Source organism: Oncorhynchus mykiss, chromosome 25, assembly GCF_013265735.2.
Source record: "Oncorhynchus mykiss isolate Arlee chromosome 25, USDA_OmykA_1.1, whole genome shotgun sequence".
NCBI classification, from domain to species: Eukaryota; Metazoa; Chordata; class Actinopteri; order Salmoniformes; family Salmonidae; genus Oncorhynchus; species Oncorhynchus mykiss.
In genome coordinates, this window is record NC_048589.1 from 10299535 (window position 1) to 10323222 (window position 23688).

The 23688-nt window shown below is 44.0% G+C and overlaps 1 protein-coding gene across 11 annotated transcripts in view; it reads left to right on the forward strand.

The window, feature by feature from the left end:
• The window catches only part of asap2a (ArfGAP with SH3 domain, ankyrin repeat and PH domain 2a), a 95780-nt gene that overhangs the window by 53380 nt on the left and 18712 nt on the right, over window positions 1-23688 (forward strand). For 6 of the 11 annotated variants that reach the window (XM_036963074.1, XM_036963076.1, XM_036963081.1 and 3 more), the window contains 9 exons: window positions 14749-14798; window positions 16506-16635; window positions 16739-16824; window positions 16908-16983; window positions 17133-17219; window positions 18361-18369; window positions 19084-19187; window positions 19974-20043; window positions 22846-22933. In XM_036963074.1, the coding sequence (XP_036818969.1) occupies window positions 14749-14798; window positions 16506-16635; window positions 16739-16824; window positions 16908-16983; window positions 17133-17219; window positions 18361-18369; window positions 19084-19187; window positions 19974-20043; window positions 22846-22933 (700 nt within the window). Of the gene's footprint in view, window positions 1-14748; window positions 14799-14824; window positions 15293-16505; window positions 16636-16738; window positions 16825-16907; window positions 16984-17132; window positions 17220-18360; window positions 18370-19077; window positions 19188-19973; window positions 20044-22845; window positions 22934-23688 lie in introns of those variants that run through there. The other 5 variants (XM_036963079.1, XM_036963080.1, XM_036963084.1 and 2 more) reach the window with 4 other exon arrangements.

Below are 23688 nucleotides of genomic sequence, written 5' to 3' on the forward strand. Positions count from 1 at the left end.
ATCTCAATGAACTAATCCAAAGCCAATTCATGCTTGATCCGAAAATGTGGTCGGAGGCTCCATTTGGAGGGTGTGACGCAATTGCAGAGCCTTCAAAGGCATGCAGAGGACAAATCAAGCTCCGTTCCACATCACAATGCGGAGGGACAATGCGGAGGGCTCTGTGTAGCTCCACATTGACATGATTGGTTGACGCTAGGTGGGGGCGGTACATCCTGTATAAACACAAACTCACTTCCTTGACAACAGCACTGCTCTGCGACGCACACAAAATAATGAATGCCCTGACTTCTGCTGAGGCCATATCACCGGAAACAGATGTCAGATTAACCATGCCCGAGATGCACAATGCACTTCCAGAATGCTCTCTTTCCCATCAATGTGTGCACATTCCTTGTTTCGTAACTTCATTGTGTGAATTGTTTGCGTTTTGATTGTTAGTGTCTATCAATTCCCCATGACATATCTCAGCAGTACTACATTTACCCGTTAATTCCTATAATTTCTAATCGACAATGTTTGTTACTTTTGGTTAAGGTCATTTATTTTAATGCATTCAATATTATTCTTCCGGTTCTCATTGTCAGAGTGGACACATTGTTAGCAGAGCGCACAGCCAATGCGACACTAGTGAGAAACAAGTTTTGTTTGTTTTTCATTCCATTTACGAGTTTTATCAATTTAGTCATTGTCTTTTGATTAGAGTGCTCCTGTCAATGTTGAGTAATGACGCGCACGCATAGAAGTAGGCCTATAGGCTACCTGGCCTGCGCGCAAATGTAATCATTTGGGGCGACAGGTAGCCTAGTGGTTAGAGCGTTGGACTTGTAACCTGAAAGGTTGCAAGATCAAATCCCCGAGCTGACAATAGTTCCTCATTGTATTTTGAAAAATCTTTCCAGCTTTCTCCCTTTCAATAACCACTCGGCGTGAAATGTCATGCTCGGATCCAGTGGAAACCTGATTACTTCTTATCAGTGCTTGACTTGGACTGAAATAGATTCCGGGACTCATTTTGGGTGCTGGTACTTTTTATATTTAGGTGCAGAAGCTCCACAATACTTTTGAGATAATATTCTATAAGAGGAACAGAAGCTCAAGCAGTAGAACATTTGAGGTGCCGGTACTCAGCTGTGGTGAGCTCCTGCCCAGGTCAAGAACGGCCTCTTATCCACGTCCGCTCACTCGCACAGGAAACTCTGAGGGCCCAGAATGTTTTATACAGTGCTGAAAGTTCCTTAGTGCAAGCTTCAGGTCTGTCCCAAGTTAATAGTTGGTACAATGTTTCAAGTTTGTTGCAGACAGGCCATGTGTAGCCAATGTGATTTATAGAATATTTATTTTTATCAGGAAATGTTCTACCTGCAGGCTGCAATGTTTTTATTCGATGGTTTTATGTAGACTGTGTTTACATACAGTGCCTTGCGAAAGTATTCGGCCCCCTTGAACTTTGCGACCTTTTGCCACATTTCAGGCTTCAAACATAAAGATATAAAACTGTATTTTTTTGTGAAGACAACAAGTGGGACACAAGTGGGACACAATCAGTGGGACACAATCATGAAGTGGAACGACATTTATTGAATATATGAATATATTTATTGAATATTTCAAACTTTTTTTAACAAATCAAAAACTGAAAAATTGGGCGTGCATAATTATTCAGCCACTTTACTTTCAGTGCAGAAAACTCCCTCCAGAAGTTCAGTGAGGATCTCTGAATGATCCAATGTTGACCTAAATGACTAATGATGATAAATACAATCCACCTGTGTGTAATCAAGTCTCCGTATAAATGCACCTGCACTGTGATAGTCTCAGAGGTCCGTTAAAAGCGCAGAGAGCATCATGAAGAACAAGGAACACACCAGGCAGGTCCGAGATACTGTTGTGAAGAAGTTTAAAGCCGGATTTGGATACAAAAAGATTTCCCAAGCTTTAAACATCCCAAGGAGCACTGTGCAAGCGATAATATTGAAATGGAAGGAGTATCAGACCACTGCAAATCTACCAAGACCTGGCCGTCCCTCTAAACTTTCAGCTCATACAAGGAGAAGACTGATCAGAGATGCAGCCAAGAGGCCCATGATCACTCTGGATGAACTGCAGAGATCTACAGCTGAGGTGGGAGACTCTGTCCATAGGACAACAATCAGTCGTATATTGCACAAATCTGGCCTTTATGGAAGAGTGGCAAGAAGAAAGACATTTCTTAAAGATATCCATAAAAAGTGTTGTTTAAAGTTTGCCACAAGCCACCTGGGAGACACACCAAACATGTGGAAGAAGGTGCTCTGGTCAGATGAAACCAAAATTGAACTTTTTGGCAACAATGCAAAATGTTATGATTGGCGTAAAAGCAACACAGCTCATCACCATGAACACACCATCCCCACTGTCAAACATGGTGGTGGCAGCATCATGGTTTGGGCCTGCTTTTCTTCAGCAGGGACAGGGAAGATGGTTAAAATTGATGGGAAGATGGATGGAGCCAAATACAGGACCATTCTGGAAGAAACCCTGATGGAGTCTGCAAAAGACCTGAGACTGGGACTGAGATTTGTCTTCCAACAAAACAATGATCCAAAACATAAAGCAAAATCTACAATGGAATGGTTCAAAAATAAACATATCCAGGTGTTAGAATGGCCAAGTCAAAGTCCAGACCTGAATCCAATCGAGAATCTGTGGAAAGAACTGAAAACTGCTGTTCACAAATGCTCTCCATCCAACCTCACTGAGCTCGAGCTGTTTTGCAAGGATGAATGGGAAAAAATTTCAGTCTCTCGATGTGCAAAACTGATAGAGATGTGCAAAACTGATAGAGACATACCCCAAGCGACTTACAGCTGTAATCGCAGCAAAAGGTGGCGCTACAAAGTATTAACTTAAGGGGGCTGAATAATTTTGCACGCCCAATTTTTCAGTTTTTGATTTGTTAAACAAGTTTGAAATATCCAATAAATGTCGTTCCACTTCATGATTGTGTCCCACTTGTTGTTGATTCTTCACAAAAAAATACAGTTTTATATCTTTATGTTTGAAGCCTGAAATGTGGCAAAAGGTTGCAAAGTTCAAGGGGGCCGAATACTTTCGCAAGGCACTGTAGCAATGGCAATAGAAGTTACTTTTTAGGTTTGTCATTTTCATTTAGATTTGGATAGAATTTTGACGAAACGCTTGACAACGATTTTGAGATATGAAGACATTTATAAATGAAATGAAACAGTTTCACGAAAATGTGCATATGAAAACAATAACTGTCACACAGTTCGGTAGAAATGGTAAGTTAGCATTCCACAACAAAGGTTGCGACTCCTCGTGTAGCCTATTACCGGCAACTTCAGGAGTGTAATGGCAGGATCTGCGAAAGCCAGCAGGAGCAAGAGGAGAGTAGTTGGTTCAGTTTTTTTTTTCTTCTGGTTAGCTAGACCTATGCCGCCCTCTTAAGGCATTTGTCTTATTTCATCAAACTGTAAGCTTAAAGCATCAGACAAGCTCAATGCATATAGTTGATTTTATTCAAACCATAGTGTGTGTCTATATATGGAAAAATACACGTTGAAAAATGGCGACCGATTGGTCGAAAGAACAGACTTTCGGTCAACCAAGATGTTTTTCAGTTGGGGACAGCCCTAGTACAGGGCCGACAGAGGGAAGCAAGTAGGCCATTGAACTGTGAGTACTGACAGAGCGGGAGAAGCAGTGGTGCAGATTTGCTCATTACCCCACTGGTGACTCTCATTACACTCCTGACATGGGGCTAATGGGGTGCAAGTCATGGTGCTTTCTGCTCTGATTCACACAGCCTGTCTCTCCATTACCACTGGGGGGTGAGGGGAGAGAAAGAGGGAATGCGTGCGAGACTGCTAAGAGAGACAATTAAAGACTTTCCATCCCCAGCTTGCAGTATGTAATGTTCACCATCTCTCACTTACACTGCCACGGGACATTTTCCCTTCTCTCTTGCTTTCTCCATCATTATTCCTCTCCTCCCTCAGGGAAGGCACCTGTGGAGAACAGGAGGAAGGTGTGGCACCTATTCAGACACTGAACAGTCAGTTTCTTAATAGGCGCCTGCTTATCAATAACTGGAAGAAACCATGCCATTTTTTTTATTTAACCTTTTATTTAACTAGGCAAGTCGGTTAAAGACAAATAATTATTTACAATGACGGCCTACCCCGGCCAAACCCAAACCCGGACGATGCTGGGCCAATTGTGCGCCGCCCTATGGGTCTAGGTTGCTCCTCATTACACACAACAGACCAGTAAATCATTTTTACATATTTTCGACATTGAATCACAATCCTAAGTGGCAACTTTATTAACCCACCAGGGGGGAATTTATTTGGTCATGTGCTTAAACAGACGGTACACAGAAACGACACTAATTCATTCAAAGTGCTATAGCTACACATTTAAAGTGAAAGTGTCTTTTGGAATAAAAGAGTCCCCATATCGATCTGTTTTCATTTTATTTTGACAAAGTCTCTTTCCTCTCGTCCGGCTGCTGCTGTGACTGAAGTTTGAGTGAAGGTGATGAACTGTCCTGTAAAATGCTTTCAAAATGCTTTTTGTGTACAGGTTGGTGGCTGATTCGTGAGATATACCAATTATCCTTCCCGCTGTCTTAATCGAGCGCTGTAGCTTGACTTGGTTCTTGCACTCGCATGTTTCCAAACGGGTGTTTTAGACCAAAGGACATTACACTCTGCAGGGCAGATTCCCAAATGTGGTTACTCTATCGACTGGTTCCCCATTAATCTTCGTAGGGGGTAGTGGAGTTTGTTCCTTTTCAAATCAAGTTCCATCTCTTTGTTTTCTTAATGTTTATTACAAGAACGTTATCTGCACACCGCTGAACAAATTTAGCCTTTTCTCTTTCAAAACCTTGAGGCTTATTCTGGGTGGAGGAAACCCACAACAGCGGTGTCATCCGCATATTTAAAAAATCTTGTGGGCTGCGTCAGGCTTGACAATTGTTTTGTGTACAGTATTCGTGAAAGTACGCAAGGGGCTCCCGTATTCACTGTTCTAGATGTAGAGATGGCGGCGTTAAACTTCACTTGTTGAGTACGGTTCACAAGGAAGCTATTTATCCACTTGATCAGTAGAGTTGACACCCAAATTCACCAGTTTATCCTCCAGTCAATGAATATAATTTTCACTAGGCTATTTGCCTATTCTAAATGTTCGTAGATATTGTTCAGCGTGACCAGTAACGCATCAACACCCATGGAGTCACGGTATGCAAATTGGTTTGAGTCTAATTGGGATGAGAGACCAGAGAGTTTGTTTTGGCCTGAAGTGCCTTGCTGCTGATGCCATCTGGACCATATGATTTTCGTGGAATGACACGTTGAGAGTATTGCTTGACGTCATTCATGGAAATATGTATATCAACAGCTGGCATGCTGTTTTATATTGTCTAAGGCCACTTTCTGCTGCAATGTAAAATATCACACATGTTAAAGCTACAATTGGAACGGTTGAAATGATTTGCCAAAGCAAGGTCATTTTCGACGGTCATAAAATGTCTCTTTGGTTTATAGCCTGTGATGGTTTGTAGCCTTTGTCAGGCTTTCCTACTGTCATTGTCCTAGGAATCAATAGAAAACCTTTTGTATGACTTCTTGTACAATATTTTAGACCCAGCCTTTGGAACTTTGGTTTTCCTACATATGGCTACTATATTATGATTGCTACATCCAATGGGTGTGGATACGGCTTAAGAGAAGATTTCTATAGCGTTAGTAAAGATATAATCAATACATGTGGATGATTTCATTCCTGTGCTGTTTGTAAATACCCTGGTAGGTTGACTGATAACCCAAACCAGGTTGCAAGCACTGGTTACAGTTTGAAACTTCATCTTGAGTGGACAGCTTGATGAAAATGTTTAGGTCACCCAGAAAATATACCTCTGTTGATATCAACAATCAAGCATTTCACACATATTATCCAGATACTGACTGTTAGCATTCTGTGGTCTATAGCAGGCCTCTCGTCTTACCGGATATACAGTGGGGCAAAAAAGTATTTAGTCAGCCACCAATTGTGCAAGGTCTCCCACTTGAAAATTACAGGCCTCTCATCTTTTTATCATAGGTACACTTCATCTATGACAGACACAATGAGGGAAAAAATCCAGAAAATCACATTGTAGGATTTTTTATGAATTTATTTGCAAATTATGGTGGAAAATAAGTATTTGGTCATCTACAAACAAGCAAGATTTCTGACTCTCACAGACCTGTAACTTCTTCTTTAAGAGGCTCCTCTGTCCTCCACTCGTTACCTGTAGTAATGGCACCTGTTTGAACTTGTTATCAGTATAAAAGACACCTGTCCATAACCTCAAACAGTCACACTCCAAACTCCACTATGGCCAAGACCAAAGAGCTGTCAAAGGACACCAGAAACAAAATTGTAGACTTGCACCAGGCTGGGAAGACTGAATCTGCAATAGGTAAGCAGCTTGGTTTGAAGAAATCAACTGTGGGTGCAATTATTAGGAAATGGAAGACATACAAGACCATTGATAATCTCCCTCGATCTGGGGCTCCACGCAAGATCTCACCCCGTGGGGTCAAAATGATCACAAGAACGGTGAGCAAAAATCCCAGAACCACACGGGGGTACCTAGTGAATGACCTGCAGAGAGCTGGGACCAAAGTAACAAAGCCTACCTTCATTAACACACTACGCCGCCAGGAACTCAAATCCTGCAGTGCCAGACGTGTCTCCCTGCTTAAGCCAGTACATGTCCAGGCCCGTCTGAAGTTTGCTAGAGAGCATTTGGATGATCCAGAAGAAGATTGGAAGACTGTCATATGGTCAGATGAAACCAAAATATAACTTTTTGGTAAAAACTCAACTTGTCGTGTTTGGAGGACAAAGAATGCTGAGTTGCATCCAAAGAACACCATACCTACTGTGAAGCATGGGGGTGGAAACATCATGCTTTGGGGCTGTTTTTCTGCTAAGGGACCAGGAAGACTGATCCGTGTAAAGGTAAGAATGAATGGGGTGGGGTGAAAACCTCCTTCCATCAGCAAGGGCATTGAAGATGAAACGTGGCTGGGTCTTTCAGCATGACAATGATCCCAAACACACCGCCCGGGCAACGAAGGAGTGGCTTCGTAAGAAGCATTTCAAGGTCCTTGAGTGGCCTAGCCAGTCGCCAGATCTCAACCCCATAGAAAATCTTTGGAGGGAGTTGAAAGTCTGCGTTGCCCAGCAACAGCCCCAAAACATCACTGCTCTAGAGGAGATCTGCATGGAGGAATGGGCCAAAATACCAGCAACAGTGTGTGAAAACCTTGTGAAGACTTACAGAAAACATTTGACCCTTGTCATTGCCAACAAAGGGTATATAACAAAGTATTGAGAAACTTTTGTTATTGACCAAATACTTATTTTCCACCATAATTTGCAAATAAATTCATAAAAAATCATACAATGTGATTTTCTGGATTTTTTTTTCTCATTTTGTCAGTCATAGTTGAAGTGTACCTATGATGAAAATTACAGGCCTCATCTTTTTAAGTGGGAAAACTTGGTGGCTGACTAAATACTTTTTTGCCCCGCTGTAGCTATTCTATTCTGTTCTGCCGATGCACAGAAAACACAGCCAACCATGTCATTGTTCAGCCACGACTCGATAAGATATTACAGTTTTTAATGTCCCGTTGGGAGGATAGTCTTAAACGGAGCTCATCCAGTTTATTCTTCCGTGATTGCACGTTGGCTAATACACTCAGCAAAATAAGAAACGGCCCTTTTTCAGAACACTTGTCTTTTTAGAGAATTCATAAAAATCCAAATTATTTCAGATCTTCATTGTAAAGGGTTTAAACACCGTTTCCCATGTTTGTTCAATGAACCATAAACAATGAATGGACATGCACCTGTGTAACGGTTGTTAAGACACTAACAGCTTACAGACAGTAGGCAATTAAGGTCACAGTTATGAAAACTTAGGGTCCTAAAGAGGCCTTTCTACTGACTCTGAAAAACACCAAAAGAAAGATGGCCAGGATTCCTGCTCATCTGCGTGAACGTGCTTTAGGCATGCTGCAGGGAGGCATGAGAACTGCAGTTGTGGCCAGGGCAATAAATTGCACTGTCTGTACTATGAGACTCCTAAGACAGTGCTACAGGGAGACTGGACGGACAGCTGATAGTCCTCGCAGTGGTAGACCACGTGTAACAACACCTGCACAGGATCGGTACGTCATACCTGCGGGACAGGTACAGGATGGCAACAACAACTTCCCGAGTTACAAGTAAGGCAGGTCCTCAACAGACATCACCGGCAGCAACGTCGCCTATGGGCACAAATCCACTGTCGCTAGACCAGACGGGACTGGCAAAAAGTGCTCTTCAATGACGATTCATGACTTTTGTCTCACCAGGGGTGATGGTTGGATTTGCGTTTATTGTAGAAGGAATGAGTGTTACACCGAGGCCTGTACTCTGGAGCGGGATCGATTTGGAGGTGGAGGGTCCGTCAATGCCACCAGCCATAATGCTCGTTCTGTGCGTGATTTCCTGCAAGACAGGAATGTTAGTGTTCTGCCATGGCCAGCGACGAGCCAAAATCTCAATCCTATTGAGCACGTCTGGGACCTGTTGGATCAGAGGGTGAGGGCCATTCCCTCCAGAAATATCTGGGAACTTGCATGTTATCTTGGTATGCCTTGTGTTTTAGTTTATTGTCCTGCTGAACAGGGAATTTTGTCTGCCAGTGTCTGTTGGAAATCAGACAAACCAAGTTTTCCTCTAGGATTTTGTCTGTGATTAGCTCTATTCCATTAATTTTTATCCTAAAAAACTCCATATTCCTTGCCGATGACAAGCATACCATAAACATGATGCAGCCACCAGCATGCTTGAAAATATGAAGTGGCACTCGTGTTGTGTTGGATTTGCCCCATACATAACGCTTTGCGTTGAGGACATGAAATTTATTTCTTTGCCACATTCTTTTCAGTTTTACTTTTAGTGCCTTATTGTAAACAGGATGCTCGTTTTGGAATATTTTTTTATTCTGTACACATTTAATTATTTTCACTCTGTCATTTAGGTTAGTATTGTGGAAAAACTACAATGTTGTTGAGCCATTAAACAATTTTTTTTTATTAATCTACCAATAGGGTCCCTTTGCTTCTATTTTTTTTTTTTTTTTTACCCCTGGACCTATTTAGGTTTGTCATAACAAAGGAGTTGAATTCTTGTTGACTTGAGAAATTTCAGCTTTTCCTTTAAGTAATTTGTCTAGCAACAACTCCACTTGGGCACTATGGGGTATTGTTTGTTTATAAGCCATTTTAAATTCAGGCTGTAACACAATAACGTGGGAAAAGATGATTGTTGTGAATACTTTTTGAAGGCACCGTACCTGAGGGAGTTTCAGAGATGGCCAGTATATGAATGTTGTCGACTTTAACAAGTGATCCACTTCATGATGCTAAATTTGTTAATGCAAGCTGTTTGTTGCCCATTTCGGGGTTGCTTGTACGGTCTCCCAAGCAAGAGGTCGACAGGTCACTGGTGTTTACATTTGAGCCAATGGAACAGGGAGAGCTACCCGCAGTGGGCTTCCTACTAGGTCTCAGTGCTAATTGTGTAATTCAGGTTTATGAACAAGGTTTCTGATATCAAGAAGGTCCTTTAAAAAAAATCACTCTGCACGTTTAAGTGCCACAGCCCAAGCCCCTAAGTGATTTGTAAACCGAGGGGATATCCATATTTATGGCTTTCACTTTTAAACTAATAGCATTGGTTTAACTTTTGCTAGCCACAGTGGGCGTCCCATTTGTAACAGTAACAGAACTAACAATGGGATTCAACTTCATAGGTTCAAGATTTTGACTTATTATGTTGGAATATGAACATCTGTGGCCCTATTATGATAGAGCTGTGATATAATGGTAGGGATTACCTGAGACCGCACTGATTTCTCCTGCTGTGGGGAATGGAGAGCAATAGACTCCTGAGGGCTTGGGCTGTGAAAGTGTCATGTAAGCAACTGTTTTGTGCTCAAAGAGAGCGTCTGTGCTCCACGGTAGTTGGGATATATTCTGTCCTCACTGAAACAATCCCTCCGCAGAGTACATTTTCAGCTAGTGATGCATTGGAGGAGTCTGCTGAAGTGGTTCAACTCCAGGCCTATTGAGAGTAGTGGACCCATGAAAAGTAGCCGCTTACCTAAATACTTTGCGGCTCCTTTCGGGTCCATTACAGGCCATTTTACGCTCCACTCATCTCTCCATCCTGCTGTTTAACCTCAACCTGGGGAAAGATCGAGGTGTTTAACATGCTGTTCTCTGGGGTTGTAAGGTTATGGCACAAAACGACCCTGTAGTTTTTTGGTTTCCTCTCACTTCCTGCCATTTTTGTTGGTACTTCCGCATGGACAGTGTCTGATAAAGGATGTACAAGTAGGAACGTTACTGGTCTGTCTGGTGACATTAGCCTGGGTCCCGTCTGCTTCTACTGAGGCAGAGACAGCCCCGGAGAGCTTAAAGTAAGCCATGATTAAGATTTATAAGTTACTTCAGTTGAAAAGGGCTAGGTACACTGTATGTGAAGTACAGGTAACTGCCAAAATAAAGGAAACCCAACATAGTGTCAATGTGGGGCCAGAACTTCAATGCGCCTTGGCGTAGATTCTACAAGTGTCTGGAACTCTATCGGAGGAATGCGGCACTATTCTTTCGTGAGAAATTCCGTAAGTGTTCAATTGGGTTGAGATATGGTGACACACACACACACTTTAAACCCCCTATGCTCCTTTGAGACCACTCTTTCAAAGTCACTGAGATCTTCCAGCTACGGTAGCTAAAATAATGGACAACTGGCCACTTCTATACATGACCCTAAGTATGATGGGATGTTAAGTGATTAACTCGGGAACCACACCTGTGTGGAAGCACACACTTTCAATATACTACACTACATGGTTAATCATGGGCATTAATCTGTAGTTGGTCCCCCCCTTTGCTGCTATAAGTGGCGCAGTGGTCTAAGGCACTGCATCTCAGTGCTAGAGGTGTCACACTACAGACCCTGGTTCGATCTCCGGCTGTATCACAACCGGCCGTGATCGGGAGTCCCATAGGGCGGCACACAATTGGCCCAGTGTCATCCGGGTTAGGGGAGGGTTTGGCTGGGGTAGACCATCATTTGTAAAATAAGAATTTGTTCTTCACTCGCTTTCCTAGTTAAATTTAAAAAGAACAGCTTCCAACGTGTTTCCGCTGCTCCAGAGTCCAATGGCGGTGAGCTTTACACAACTCCAACCAACCAACCATTGCACATGGCGGCTTCTCGGACATGGAAACCCATTTCATGAAGCTCCCGACGAACAGTTTTTGTGCCAGCGTTGCTTCCGGAAGCAGTTTGGGACTCTAGTGAGTGTTGCAACCGAAGACGGGTGATTTCAATGCTCTACACGCTTCAGCACATGTCTGTGAGTTTGTGTGGCCTACCACTCCGCGGCTGAGTTGTTGCTGCTCCGAGACGACATGTCCACTTCACAATAACACCACTTCCAGTTGACTGGGGAAGCACTAGCAGGGCAGAAATGTGACAAACTGACTTGTTGGAAAGGTGGCAGCTTAGGACGGTTCCAGACCGGAACAACCAACCAAGATACGGCATCTTCACTCCCTGTCTGTCTGCGGTTCAGTGCTGGCTCAGGCCCTCATACTTGGTGCATATGGGTTATTGTTGCTTCATGGGCCCTTAAGCTCTGTCCAGTGTCCACCTCCTTAACCACACTCCCACTCCAAACACTGAACATAAGCAGACTGGCGGAAAGTGCTGACACCACAAAACACCAGAGCCAAGGGGATTTACATATTAGACCTGACACTGGGATGATGTCATCCCTTCCAGCGCTAAACCTCCTGATCCTTTGTATCTATTGTTGTTTAAAGTTGTTTTTTTTTACACACACCATGACTCATCACACACATCACTGACATGAGCCCCCCCCCCCCCCCCCCCCCCCATAGAGTCATGAAACCCAGACACACAATTGTTGGGAGGCTTTTAGCTCCAAGAAGCTCTGCCAAAGGAGTGATCTCACCATTTATTTCTCACCAAGAAAAGTAGAGGCTGATCATGTTTCATGGAATTGTAACAGGTGCCCTTGACAGCAACAAGACCAGGTTCAAGACGACATTGGAATAGAGGTTGAAAGCTGTAAATTGCATGTTTTCTATTTGAGGTTTTGGTGAAAAGGCTCTGTCCGCGTAGCAGTCTGAATAGGTCCCGTTCCAACTTGCTGGACAGGGATCTTCCACTACTCTATCACCTCCAACAGTGGACCCATCCCATTCAGGAGCACAGGAAAGTACACTTCACATTGAAGCATTCAAGGTCAGTCCGCTGTCTTCAATTTGACAAGGACAGTGGTAACGGAGGTAAGAATTGAACTAAGAAACTCAACAAAGAAAGAGGCTACTGCAGGATAAGAACTTTACAGGAGTGTTACGTTTGGTTTTAAAGCCTCTGTCTCCCAAATATCTATTCTGGTGAAACTCATTAAAGAGAGGGTGCATGTTGATTTGGTAGAGTGGATGGGAGGTGAACCCTGTGGCTGTGCTCTTCCAGCATTCCACACAGCTAAGTTGCCCTGCCATGTTCCATGTTGTTGTGTGGAAGCTAGCTGTCGCGACTTCCGCCGAAAGTCGGTGCCTCTCCTTGTTCGGGCGGTGCTCGGCGGCCGGCGTCGCCGATCCTCTTTTTCCTTTGTCTTTGTTTACACAAACACCTGTTTTCCATTTCACGATTACTTGTTCCTGTATTTAAACCCTCTGTTCCCCCCCCCATGCTGTTGTGGGGATTATTACATGTTCAGTCAGGTTTGTTTTGATGCCTGGGTTTTTGACGGGTGCTGTGGTCACCCGTGCGTTATCTTTACCGTCTTGTTTTGGGTCAAGTGTAATTGTTACCATGTGCCTTGTTGAGTAAACGTACAGTTGCTCACTCATTCTGCTCTCGTGCGCCTGACTTCATGCACCAGCTACACTCACCATCTGACACTAGCGCCCCACTTCACTCCCTACGGTTGTTCCCCACTCTCACAGTAGCTAGCTCCTCACTTCACTCCCTACTGTTGTTCCCCACTCTCACAGTAGCTAGCTCCTCACTTCACTCCCTACTGTTGTTCCCCACTCTCACAGTAGCTAGCTCCTCACTTCACTCCCTACGTTTGTTCCCCACTCTCACAGTAGCTAGGTCCTCACTTAACTTCCCATCGAGCCGCTGTCAATGAGAGAGGAAAGCTGCAGTTGGACAATGTGCCGCTCTGCGCAACTCGTCTCGCTTCCGCGGCTTGTATTTTTAGCCAGTGTTCTGTCATTTTTTTTATTTTTATCTTGCTTCCTCTATTTCCCTTTCTCTCTCACTCTGTCTCTCTCTCTTTTTTTCTCTTTCGTCAGACCATGATCCAATGACCATGGATCCATGACTGCCACACTTGTTTTGAAGAGATCTGGGCTGGTATCCACAAAGCGTCCCAGAGTAAGAGTGCTGATCTAGGATCAGTTTTGCCTCTTTTTTTTTTTATATATATATATTTTTTTTTTATATGAATGAATATGATTTTTATATTGAAAGGTTGGGACCTGAGAAGATCAGCTCTCCTACTCTGAGTTGCTTTGTGTATACAGGCCCAGGGGTCAACAGAGGGAACATCTCTAAGAGAATGGGCTGTCAGGCAATCAATTTAATATAATGACCGCAAAATGGCAACATTTATTGTAATAATGCCATAATAAGTGTATTGTAGCAAAGCTTTAGAAAGATTAGCTTTTTTTAGAGGATGCATCACATTTTATACCAACTCATTTTTCATTCCAGTTAATGACTCTATAAAAAACCCCTGCGGCTGCTACTTGCAGTCATTTTTTTTTTTGTCTGAAAAAAAAACAACACTTACAGTAGCAATCAGTGCTCTCCACAATTGTTGATTGGGATGCAATCAGCAAATCAACATGAAAAGAAACAAGCAGATTCTCAGTGCAATCAGATAATCCATTGATCTCATCATGTTTTACCACGGCCTTTTTTTCAAATGGCCTCGGAAGCAGCAATTATGGCTGCCGCTGCGGTGTTTGGAGGAAAAAATGACACGGGCAATTTCGCCAGTTAATGTCTGTTTTTGTTTGTCCCTAATCACTGTTTATTCATTGGCGCGGTGCCTGAAAAGCGTTGCATAATTTAACATTTGCTCAAACAGCTGTTGAACGCTACTCTGTGACCATGGGAAATCTGTTCAGCTGTGTGGCCACTTAAACCACGTTACGATTCTGAACACTGCTCTTTTTGTTTTCAACGCTAGCACTTTGTACGCTATCGTCGTCTACGGCAACGACGAGGAAAAGGATGACCAGACTGAGTCATGTATTGGCAGCGTGCTTTGTTGACCTTTTGGCTAGTGCAGGGAGATTGACAAGGATGGGGTTTTCCCTGAGCTTGTAACATCACGTAAACATTAACTGACTGGAGTAATGATGTGTACCGTAGCGTCAGTGCCTTCTAGATATAGTAACGCTGTCTGTGTGTGCCGTGGTATGCTTAATATCACAATGTGCGCTATGACCATGTTGATATGTTTTTCTAGCCTCTTTTAACGAGTGACGTTAGTGCCAACAAAAACTGAATCATTTTGTTTCTGAATTGGAAGCTCTGACGTTGGTTTCTTTCTGATTTTTTTCCCCTTCTTCACAGGACCTGAAAAAGCCATTTGATAAGTCCTGGAAAGACTATGAAACAAAAGTGTAAGTTTTTCAAAATATTTTACTACCGCCAATATGAAATTAGGTTCTGGCCAATTGACATTATTAGCTTAGAGTACGAAGACGATCAGATGATCAGTCCATTGTCTTTTGATCCGTTGGTTCATTCTATGGCCGTACTGTAGCAGTCGGTTCAACTGACTCTCAAGCGTTTTGATAACCTCTAGATATTGGTACTGTCATAGTAGTTATGCATTTGACTGTATATTTGTCATTTGGTATAGAGCCCGATTTTTATCACCATAAGCAATATTTTGAATGAGATGCAATGTGAAATGTCCTGTCTCATCTCTGTGCTTGTAATGACCACTCTTCCCCAACCAACCTCACCTTGCAATCATCAATGAATACACCCAGAATAATAAGCCATCTTTACCCCTCTCTGTCTACACTGATTTCTGCATGCAACGGTATATGAAATGTTATAGTACTCTGATATATTTTCCAAGCTGCAAAGGACATTCTTTACTGAAAGGGTAATGCATTTTCTTCTGCCGCGCCAATCTGACGACGAGACGGTACTGACTTGTTGCTCCATTGACGCTCTCCGCTAGTCTGCTGTCAACGGAGGGCAGTACTATGCTTGGCCTAGAACATCGTTGTCCCATCTGCTCCGATGTTCTTTGAACTTTTCCGATCACAATCGGATGTGTTCTCATATCTCTAATCTCTTTGTCTGCGGTTACAATGAGACCTTTCCATGTTTTGCAGACCGAAAGAGATTAGACTCTCTGCCCCAAACTCCACTCTGGCCCCGACCGCCTTAAAGTGTGCGAGTAGCACCCTGACCATCGTCACCACAGAGTCCCATTTTGATCCGCTGTCTCCATCTCTGTGTCAACGGTCTTTGGTAGCGCTTGTGGCTGTTTTTTTTAAGCTTTCTCTCTACTCCTATGCTTCTGGGCTGAGGATTTAAGGTGACAGCTTTGTAGGTGTTCTACTAATGAAAGCAGTCACATGTCTTACCTAATGACAGTTTGAGTCTTAAAAAAAAAAAGGAAGCCAACCAAAATGACCGAATATAACCCAGATGACTTTACCTGAGACGGATGAATGTTTGTGACGCAGCGGCAGGAACTGACTTCTTTTTAAGTGTCTTTTTGAATCAAATGTTTTCCGGAACAGCAGTAGATGATAGTCGACTTGCAGGAGCAGACCATAGTGCAGCGCTGGCTCATGCATTCACACCACTTTGACATCAGCTTGATGCCCCCCCCCCCCCTCTCTGTCTTGTCTTTGTTGGTATGATCCGTTTGTATTCCCCCCCCCCCCCCCCCCTTGGTTCAGTTTCCTTTGGAATGGCCTTGTTGCATCTGTGTCTTGATGGTTCCAAATGGGCTAAGCTGTTCACTGACTGCAGGCAGAGGTGGGGAAAAATACAGGCAAGTCGTTAACGTTGGTTTAGCGATGGGCCACAGTGACGAAGACCTAACACCCAAAGGCATGAGTGAGAGGCCGTCTGCTTTCAAATCTGAACGAAAACAGGCGTCACTTAAGTCTCCCTAAGCTTCCTCATAGGAGGAGCCAAATGCTGCATCCTTTTTAAAGGGAATAAGCTGAGCTAGAAAATAATGCCCTTTTGCATGGAATGCCCTCCCCCTTCCACTCTGTATATTTCCTGTTTGGTGTGTGTCTGGTTGGAAATGCCCTTTGACCCCCCCCCCACAACGATGTCACTTCCTGTCCCAGAACTAAGATCGAGAAGGAGAAGAAGGAGCACGCGCGGCAGCACGGCATGATCCGCACGGAGATCAGCGGGGCGGAGATCGCAGAGGAGATGGAGAAGGAGAGGAGGTTCTTCCAGCTGCAGATGTGTGAGGTGGGTAAGGAAAGAGATGGAGCTCAGGCCTGGGTTGCCAGGTTGGGCCATGTCCACAGCTGTAGTGGAGGGTTTTCTGACATTGTAAAATTCTGTCTCGCAGTATCTTCTCAAAGTGAATGAGATCAAGATCAAGAAAGGGGTGGACCTACTCCAGAATCTCATCAAATATTTCCACGCACAGTGCAAGTAAGTCCTGCAGTCAGTGAGTGTTTGACCAAGTGCTCACTTCGTGGAGAAAGCGGCTGATGTAGATTTGTCACTCCCCTTAGTTTTTTTCAGGACGGGCTGAAAGCAGTAGACAACCTCAAACCATCCATAGAGAAACTAGCCACAGACTTACACACGGTGAGTTCCTCAAGACTACTGTTGACATCTTCATGGGGTACATAAGGACTTCCCTTTCCTTCATCAAGTGTGCTGAATTCATCAAACATATTCTGTGTGACTCTGTAACCTTTTTTATGACCCCTGTGGCCTTTGTATGACCTTTCCAGATAAAGCAGGCCCAGGACGAGGAGAGGAAGCAGCTCACTCAGCTACGGGACGTCCTCAAGTCAGCGCTGCAGGTGGAGCAGAAGGAGGTAACACCCATAGACTTCGACCACTCTAGTGCCCCACAGTATGTTTTAGCATGAGCAGCGCCATTGAGGACTTTCACCATTAGGAGATTCTCATTTGGGCAAAAGTCCGTCCTCAACTCCTCCTTCCTCTCCTCCATGACCCAGAAACTGATAAGTGGTTGAAGAGCGTGTTAATTTTGTTTGTAGTACGAACGAAGGAGTCTGCTACCCTCCGCGATTTAACTACTTCGGCTGCAAGCGCGGACGTGTTTTAAAATCCGACCCCCCCCCCCTTTGAATCAGGCGTTGTTTTCTCGAAGGAGAAAAGCATGCAAACATTTAAAAACCATATGGAACTTTTTCTATCATCTATAAAATGTGTTTTTACTTTACACATTTCATTTGGGATTCCACCCGTGTAAACATTTGCCTGATGCGCGAGTGGAGAGCCATTTCATGCAAGCACATTTTCATCCACGTTCCCTCTCCTCGCCGTCTCTCTGCAATTACCTTTGACCTTTAAAAAAAAATAAAAAAATAAAGGAAGCGAGAGAGGAGGTAGGAGAAAGGACACAGGAGTTGAGCAAAACCAAATGAGATCCTCCCATTTTAAGTAGTCAACTGGGTGGGACTTCTTATGGGTTAAGGAAGGATCACATAATTCCATCCAGATCGCTCTCTCTCACGCACACACACACACACACACACACACACACACACACACACACACACACACACAGCAACCCTCAAACTCTATAGGCCTAGCTAGTATTTACACTGTCTAATGCCCAAGTTAGTCATCCAATAATATAAGCCTGTAAGTATCTCATCTAGTCTGCCTCATTCATATCCTATGAGTGATGCACTTACATGTTCAAAACCCTGATGCACGTTACCAAAGCCCCCTTCACTCCCTGTCAACTTTAGCACGCTCATTGAGAGCAGTCATTAATGGTCGATGGTTAAGCACGCTGATGTGCTCAATGCTCTCGTTTGCCAGACGCTTTTATCCAAAGAGACGTACGGGTAACACACGTACTTCCGTACTTTCTGGCGTCGGCTACTACGTGGAGAACTAGTCTACTGTTTTTGCTACTGCCTCAATATCTTACCTGTCTGTTCTCCTCTTTGCTTCGCTGCCGTCGCCTCTTTGTGAACCAAGTCTAGGAGAGTAAGTGTGTCCTCAACGCCCCCTTTGCTGTGCTTGTCTATCGGTGGTCGTGGTGTCAAGGAGAGTGAGAAGTTTGTCTGAAGCATTTTCAATAGAGAGCATTTGTTTCTGGGTTGTATTCATTAAGCACCAAATGTAAGAAAACACTCTGAACACAGTGAAATGCGAAGGTACTATCTGTACTTCTGAAAGACTTGTTTTTCATTTAAATTGTGCTACGTTGTGACTGAATGAGTACAACCCTGTCTTCCTAGATTTGTCTGTTGACAATGGTAACGTTAGACACAGAACCCTGAAGATGTTTCTTTAGAATATCTTTCAAAGGTCGTTGCCTTGGCCCCTCCCCCTCTCAGTTTCCCCTGTGACCTCACTAGTGCATGACCCCAAGGCTTTGCTTGTCATTTATTTATTAGTGGCAGCATCTCAATAGTCTAGAGGCTCCCCTTCCTTGCCTTTCCTACTTCATCTGCACTAAAGTAAATCCCCCAGCCAGCATCCCGATCTGCCATATTGCTCTCATATCCTAGATTTTATCTAGGATTTGTCAGATCAGTGCTGACAAAGGAAAATGAACAAGGAGAGGAAGCCACTTTAGACAATTGAGACTTACCACACCCACTGCAGTGTCTTGTGCCTTTGCCTACATAGATCCTTATGTGTGTGTGTGTGTGTGTGTGTGTGTGTGTGTGCGTGCGTGCGCTGGTATTGTTGAAGGATTCCCAGGTGCGACAGAGCGCTACCTACAGTTTGCACCAGCCGCAGGGAAACAAGGAGCACGGTACTGAGCGCTGTGGGAACCTCTACAAGAAGAGTGACGGGTCAGTGTTTCTCTCCTGTTGAACTTGCATCATCTTCAACAAACATTCAAATAACCAAATGGAAAGGCCAGACAAAACAAACACACAAAGTACACTCGTTGTGATGGCATTTATCCATAGGCCCACTCTGTATCTTTGGCGACCAACTATGTATTTTTTTTTTCAAAACCTTTTGCTTTGGGCCGGATGTGTCATGGGATCGTTCGTACATGCATCATCTATTAGCAGAATGACTGCCGTATTTCCGTTAGTCACCAAATCCCTAGTTTGAAAGCCACCTTTTTTTCTGGAAGCTGTGCTGTGTCATTTTCTATACATTTCCCCCCCACATGGGCCAGCCCCCTAGCTATTCAAGTTCCAGCCAATGAGCTTCAGCCACTCGCCATTTGAGCGACAGCTATCAAGATGCGCACACAGCAGAGTGGGAGAGAGGGGCAATGACGTGGTGCACAATACTGTGTCTGCCCATATGTGACGTAGTACACGACGTTCGGGGGCCACTTTTGGCTCGTTGAGTGCTACTTTCAGAACTACTGGCTAAAAATAAATATATACAAAAGTACCAGAGAGTCTCTGTTAATGTTATTTTTATGTCTGGGTGTCTCCCCATAGACAGGAATACACTGCCCAAACTCTGCGTCATTTAATTATGCCTGCACATACTAATGAGCCATCGCACTGTTTTGGTTGGTTCATGTGGTGTTTAGTGTGTCACACTGGCGCTGGGATGTTATGTCGAAGTCTCTGTGTCATGGTGTGTGTGTGTGTGTGTGTGTGTGTGTCCAGGATAAGGAAAGTGTGGCAGAAGAGAAAGTGTTCAGTGAAGAATGGATACCTCACCATATCACATGGGACGGTGAGTAATGTGAGAGCGCGCGCACACACACACAGAGGGCAAGACAACCTACTCCTAGCCCGTTAGCGTTTATCTACAGTAAGGCTAGTGGGAAAGGGCTGCCTTCATCGACATCCACGTCTTCGGCGCCCGGGGAACAGTGGGTTTAACTGCCTTGCTCAGGGGCAGAACGTCAGATTTTTACCTTGTCAGCGCAGGGATTTGATCCAGCAAGTGGCTCTATCCTGTTCGTTTACACTTCACCCATATTCAAGCCAGTCACTCGATCACACTAATTCTGTCATATCAGACTTCATCACTGTTTATCAAACCTTTTAGGCAACCGACATGTTTATTTCATCTCCAAGCACAATAAAACAGTTCCTATTGATTTCATTAACAATTTGCAAAATAGTTATACTGTTAACTTCGAAAAGCAGTTTCAATGTTTCAACCATACATTGGCTTAGTTTACTGTCTGACCTGGCCTCCGGGAGAGATCCACCTGGGATCTATTCCTATCCTAAAATGCCCCCAGGCAACCCCAGACAAGTTCAATTATGGCACATCCTACCTAATTATCAGCTCTCTGCTAACTGGCAGCTTATCCACTAGTTTTGTCTTGTCTGATCCTGTCTTGTCCTGTCTTATCCAGTCTGGTCGTCTCTTGTTTTGTCCTGTTTGTCATATATATATTTATTTTTATATTTATATTTATATTTATATTCATATATATATATATATATATATATATATATATATATATATATATATATATTTATTTATTTATTTTTTTTATTTATTTTTTTTTCTCTTTATTCTTACCCTACTTTTCTGCTATTTCTTACTTTTTGGTTGTAGTTTACCGTCTTCATTATAATAAACATTTCCATGGGGAGGGTTCAGAGGTGGTAGAGCTACGGGGCGGGAGTGGGGATCACGAGGACTCCAGAAAGTATTTGGTGCCTGGTGTACTTTTTTGTTGTGATTTTAATTTAATTACGTTTTTTGAATTTTTAATTTCGCTAAAATGGTGGTGGTATTAGTATTAATGTCAGTCACTCTTACACGTCAACGAGTATTATATCTCTTGGAAGCAGCCCAAATGGCACCAAAAGGGCTCGAAGTCAAAAGCCATTTGGGATGCAGCTCTTGTCAGGCTAGTTCACATAGCTACTTTCCCTGCACCTCTTCACCCGGGGTCTCACCAGCCTATTGATATCCTGCTCTGCTCTCACTGTAGCAGGCTCTACTTCCCTGCATTACACTAGATTTAATCTCTCTCGCTCTCTCTCTCGCTCTCTCTCTCGCTCTCTCTCTCGCTCTCTCTCTCGCTCTCTCTCTCGCTCTCTCTCTCGCTCTCTCTCTCGCTCTCTCTCTCGCTCTCTCTCTCGCTCGCTCGCTCTCTCTCTCGCTCTCTCTCTCGCTCTCTCTCTCGCTCTCTCTCTCGCTCTCTCTCTCTCGCTCGCTCTCTCTCTCGCTCTCTCTCTCGCTCTCTCGCTCTCTCTCTCGCTCTCTCTCTCGCTCGCTCGCTCTCTCGCTCGCTCGCTCGCTCTCTCGCTCTCTCTCGCGCTCTCTCTCTCTCTCTCTCTCGCTCTCTCGCTCTCGCTCTCGCTATCTTCCTCTTTTTTGCTCTCTCTGTCTCTTGCGTACTTTATCACACCCTCGCTCTATCCCTCGCCTTGCTCTCTTTCAAAATGCACACACACAAACACACCACACTTTCTCTACCTCTCTCTTCTTCCCCTTTCTCTCTCATAAAATAAAATAATATACCTCACATATGAGCTCTCCCTCCTCTCCCTGGCCAACCAGCTGTATGTAGAGGTCGAAGCAGGGAAAGCAATCAGGGATGGTTTTTAAGCACCCTGAGCTGAGCCCCAGCCATGGCCTGGTTTCATCCTCCACTGCAGAGCAGAAAACCACAGTACAGAAGCTAATCCTCCATGGACAGGCCCATTCTGACAGACCTTAACCCCTAAATATTACTTATGAAAACTGCATACGAGAGCCTGGCTATTAGTGTTATGTTATGATGTAATAAATAATGGAGAAAGGAAGGTGAATTTTGCAGTGGTTTATTCTATGCTGTGCTGATTCTCAAGTAGCTCTGCAGTCCAGGACCTGTATCAGATTGTTGTAATGTACATCGTGTTTTATAGTAAGCATAATATGTTTTCGTTGATGCATATATTTTGAGTGCATGTCGGCTAAATTAATGCTTTTATCCAGGTACAGTGCACACCTCTTCTGGTGAATATGGTTATTGTGATGGACCACTTCAGGGGTCAGCATGCTTCAGTTTGGCTGACCCCTAGCTGAACTCTGCTAGCTGAACCGAACGAGTGTGCTCGCATATTCATTTAAAAGATCTTCGCTTGAAAAACGAGAAAAAAAGCTGTTTGTCCATTTTGAGACGCCGTAGCCAGAATAGTCTGAATTAATCTAAGATAACGCAAGAAATCTGTCCTTAATTTGCCGTGGAGATCTTAGTCGCGCAGTTGTACATCTAACTATGTTTGGGTGCAGTATTTTTCGGTGAAAGAATGTGGATGAAAACGAGTCGTCCCTCGATGAATGACAACAAAGACTATTGGATCCCAACTGTTAACCAATCACCGACGAAGGGGCGTAGTCATAATATATGCACCAACTTTTCCAACCTGTTTCTGGTAGCATGTGGACAGCTTTAGTGATCAAACTTACCGATGTGATGACTATAAGAGGGAGCACTGTATTTTTGTTCTGGTGGGAAGGGTGCATTTTCCTTAATGCCTTGCATTCGCTGATTCTCATGTTCTTTCCTGTCCTCCCCTCGTTCAGGCGAACCGACCGCCGGCCAAACTCAACCTCCTCACCTGTCAGGTGAAACATAACCCAGAAGAGAAGAAGAGCTTTGACCTCATCTCACGTAGGTTTGCCCCTTCTTTTTACTCCCTTCCCTTCTGTTCTCTTCTATTTTCTTATCTCTCTTCTGTCCTCTCTGCTCTCTATTCATCTTCGCTGTCTTCTGTCCTCTCCTCTCTCTTCTCTTCGCTCTCTTCTGTCCTCTCCACTCTCTATTCTCCTCTCTCTCTCTCTCTCTCTCTCTCTCTCTCTCTCTCTCTCTCTCTCTCTCTCTCCTGTCCTCTCTTCTCGTCTCCCTCTTCTGTCCTCTCCTCTGTATTCTCTTCGCTCCTGTCCTCTCCGCTCTCTATTCTCTTCTCTCTCTCCTGTCCTCTCTTCTCCCTCTTCTGTCCTCTCCTCTGTCCTCTCTTCTCCCTCTTCTGTCCTCTCCTCTATTCTCTTCTCCCTCTTCTGTCCTCTCCTCTATTCTCTTCTCCTTCTTCTGTCCTCTCCTCTGTATTCTCTTCGCCCTCTATTCTCTTCGCTCTCTTCTGTTCTCTCCGCTCTCTATTCATCTTCGCTCTCTTCAGTCCTCTCCGCTCTATTTTCTTCTCTCTCCTGTTTTCTCTTCTCTTCGCTCTCTTCTGTCCTCTCTTCTCTTCGCTCTCTTCTGTCCTCTCCGCTCTCTATTCTCTTCTCTCTCCTGTCCTCTATTGTCTTCTCTCTCTCCTGTCATCTTTTCTCTTCGCTCTCTTCTCTCTCTCCTGTCCTCTATCTTCTCTCTCTCCTGTCCTCTATTCTCTTCTCTCTCTCTCCTGTCCTCTCCGCTCTATTCTCTTC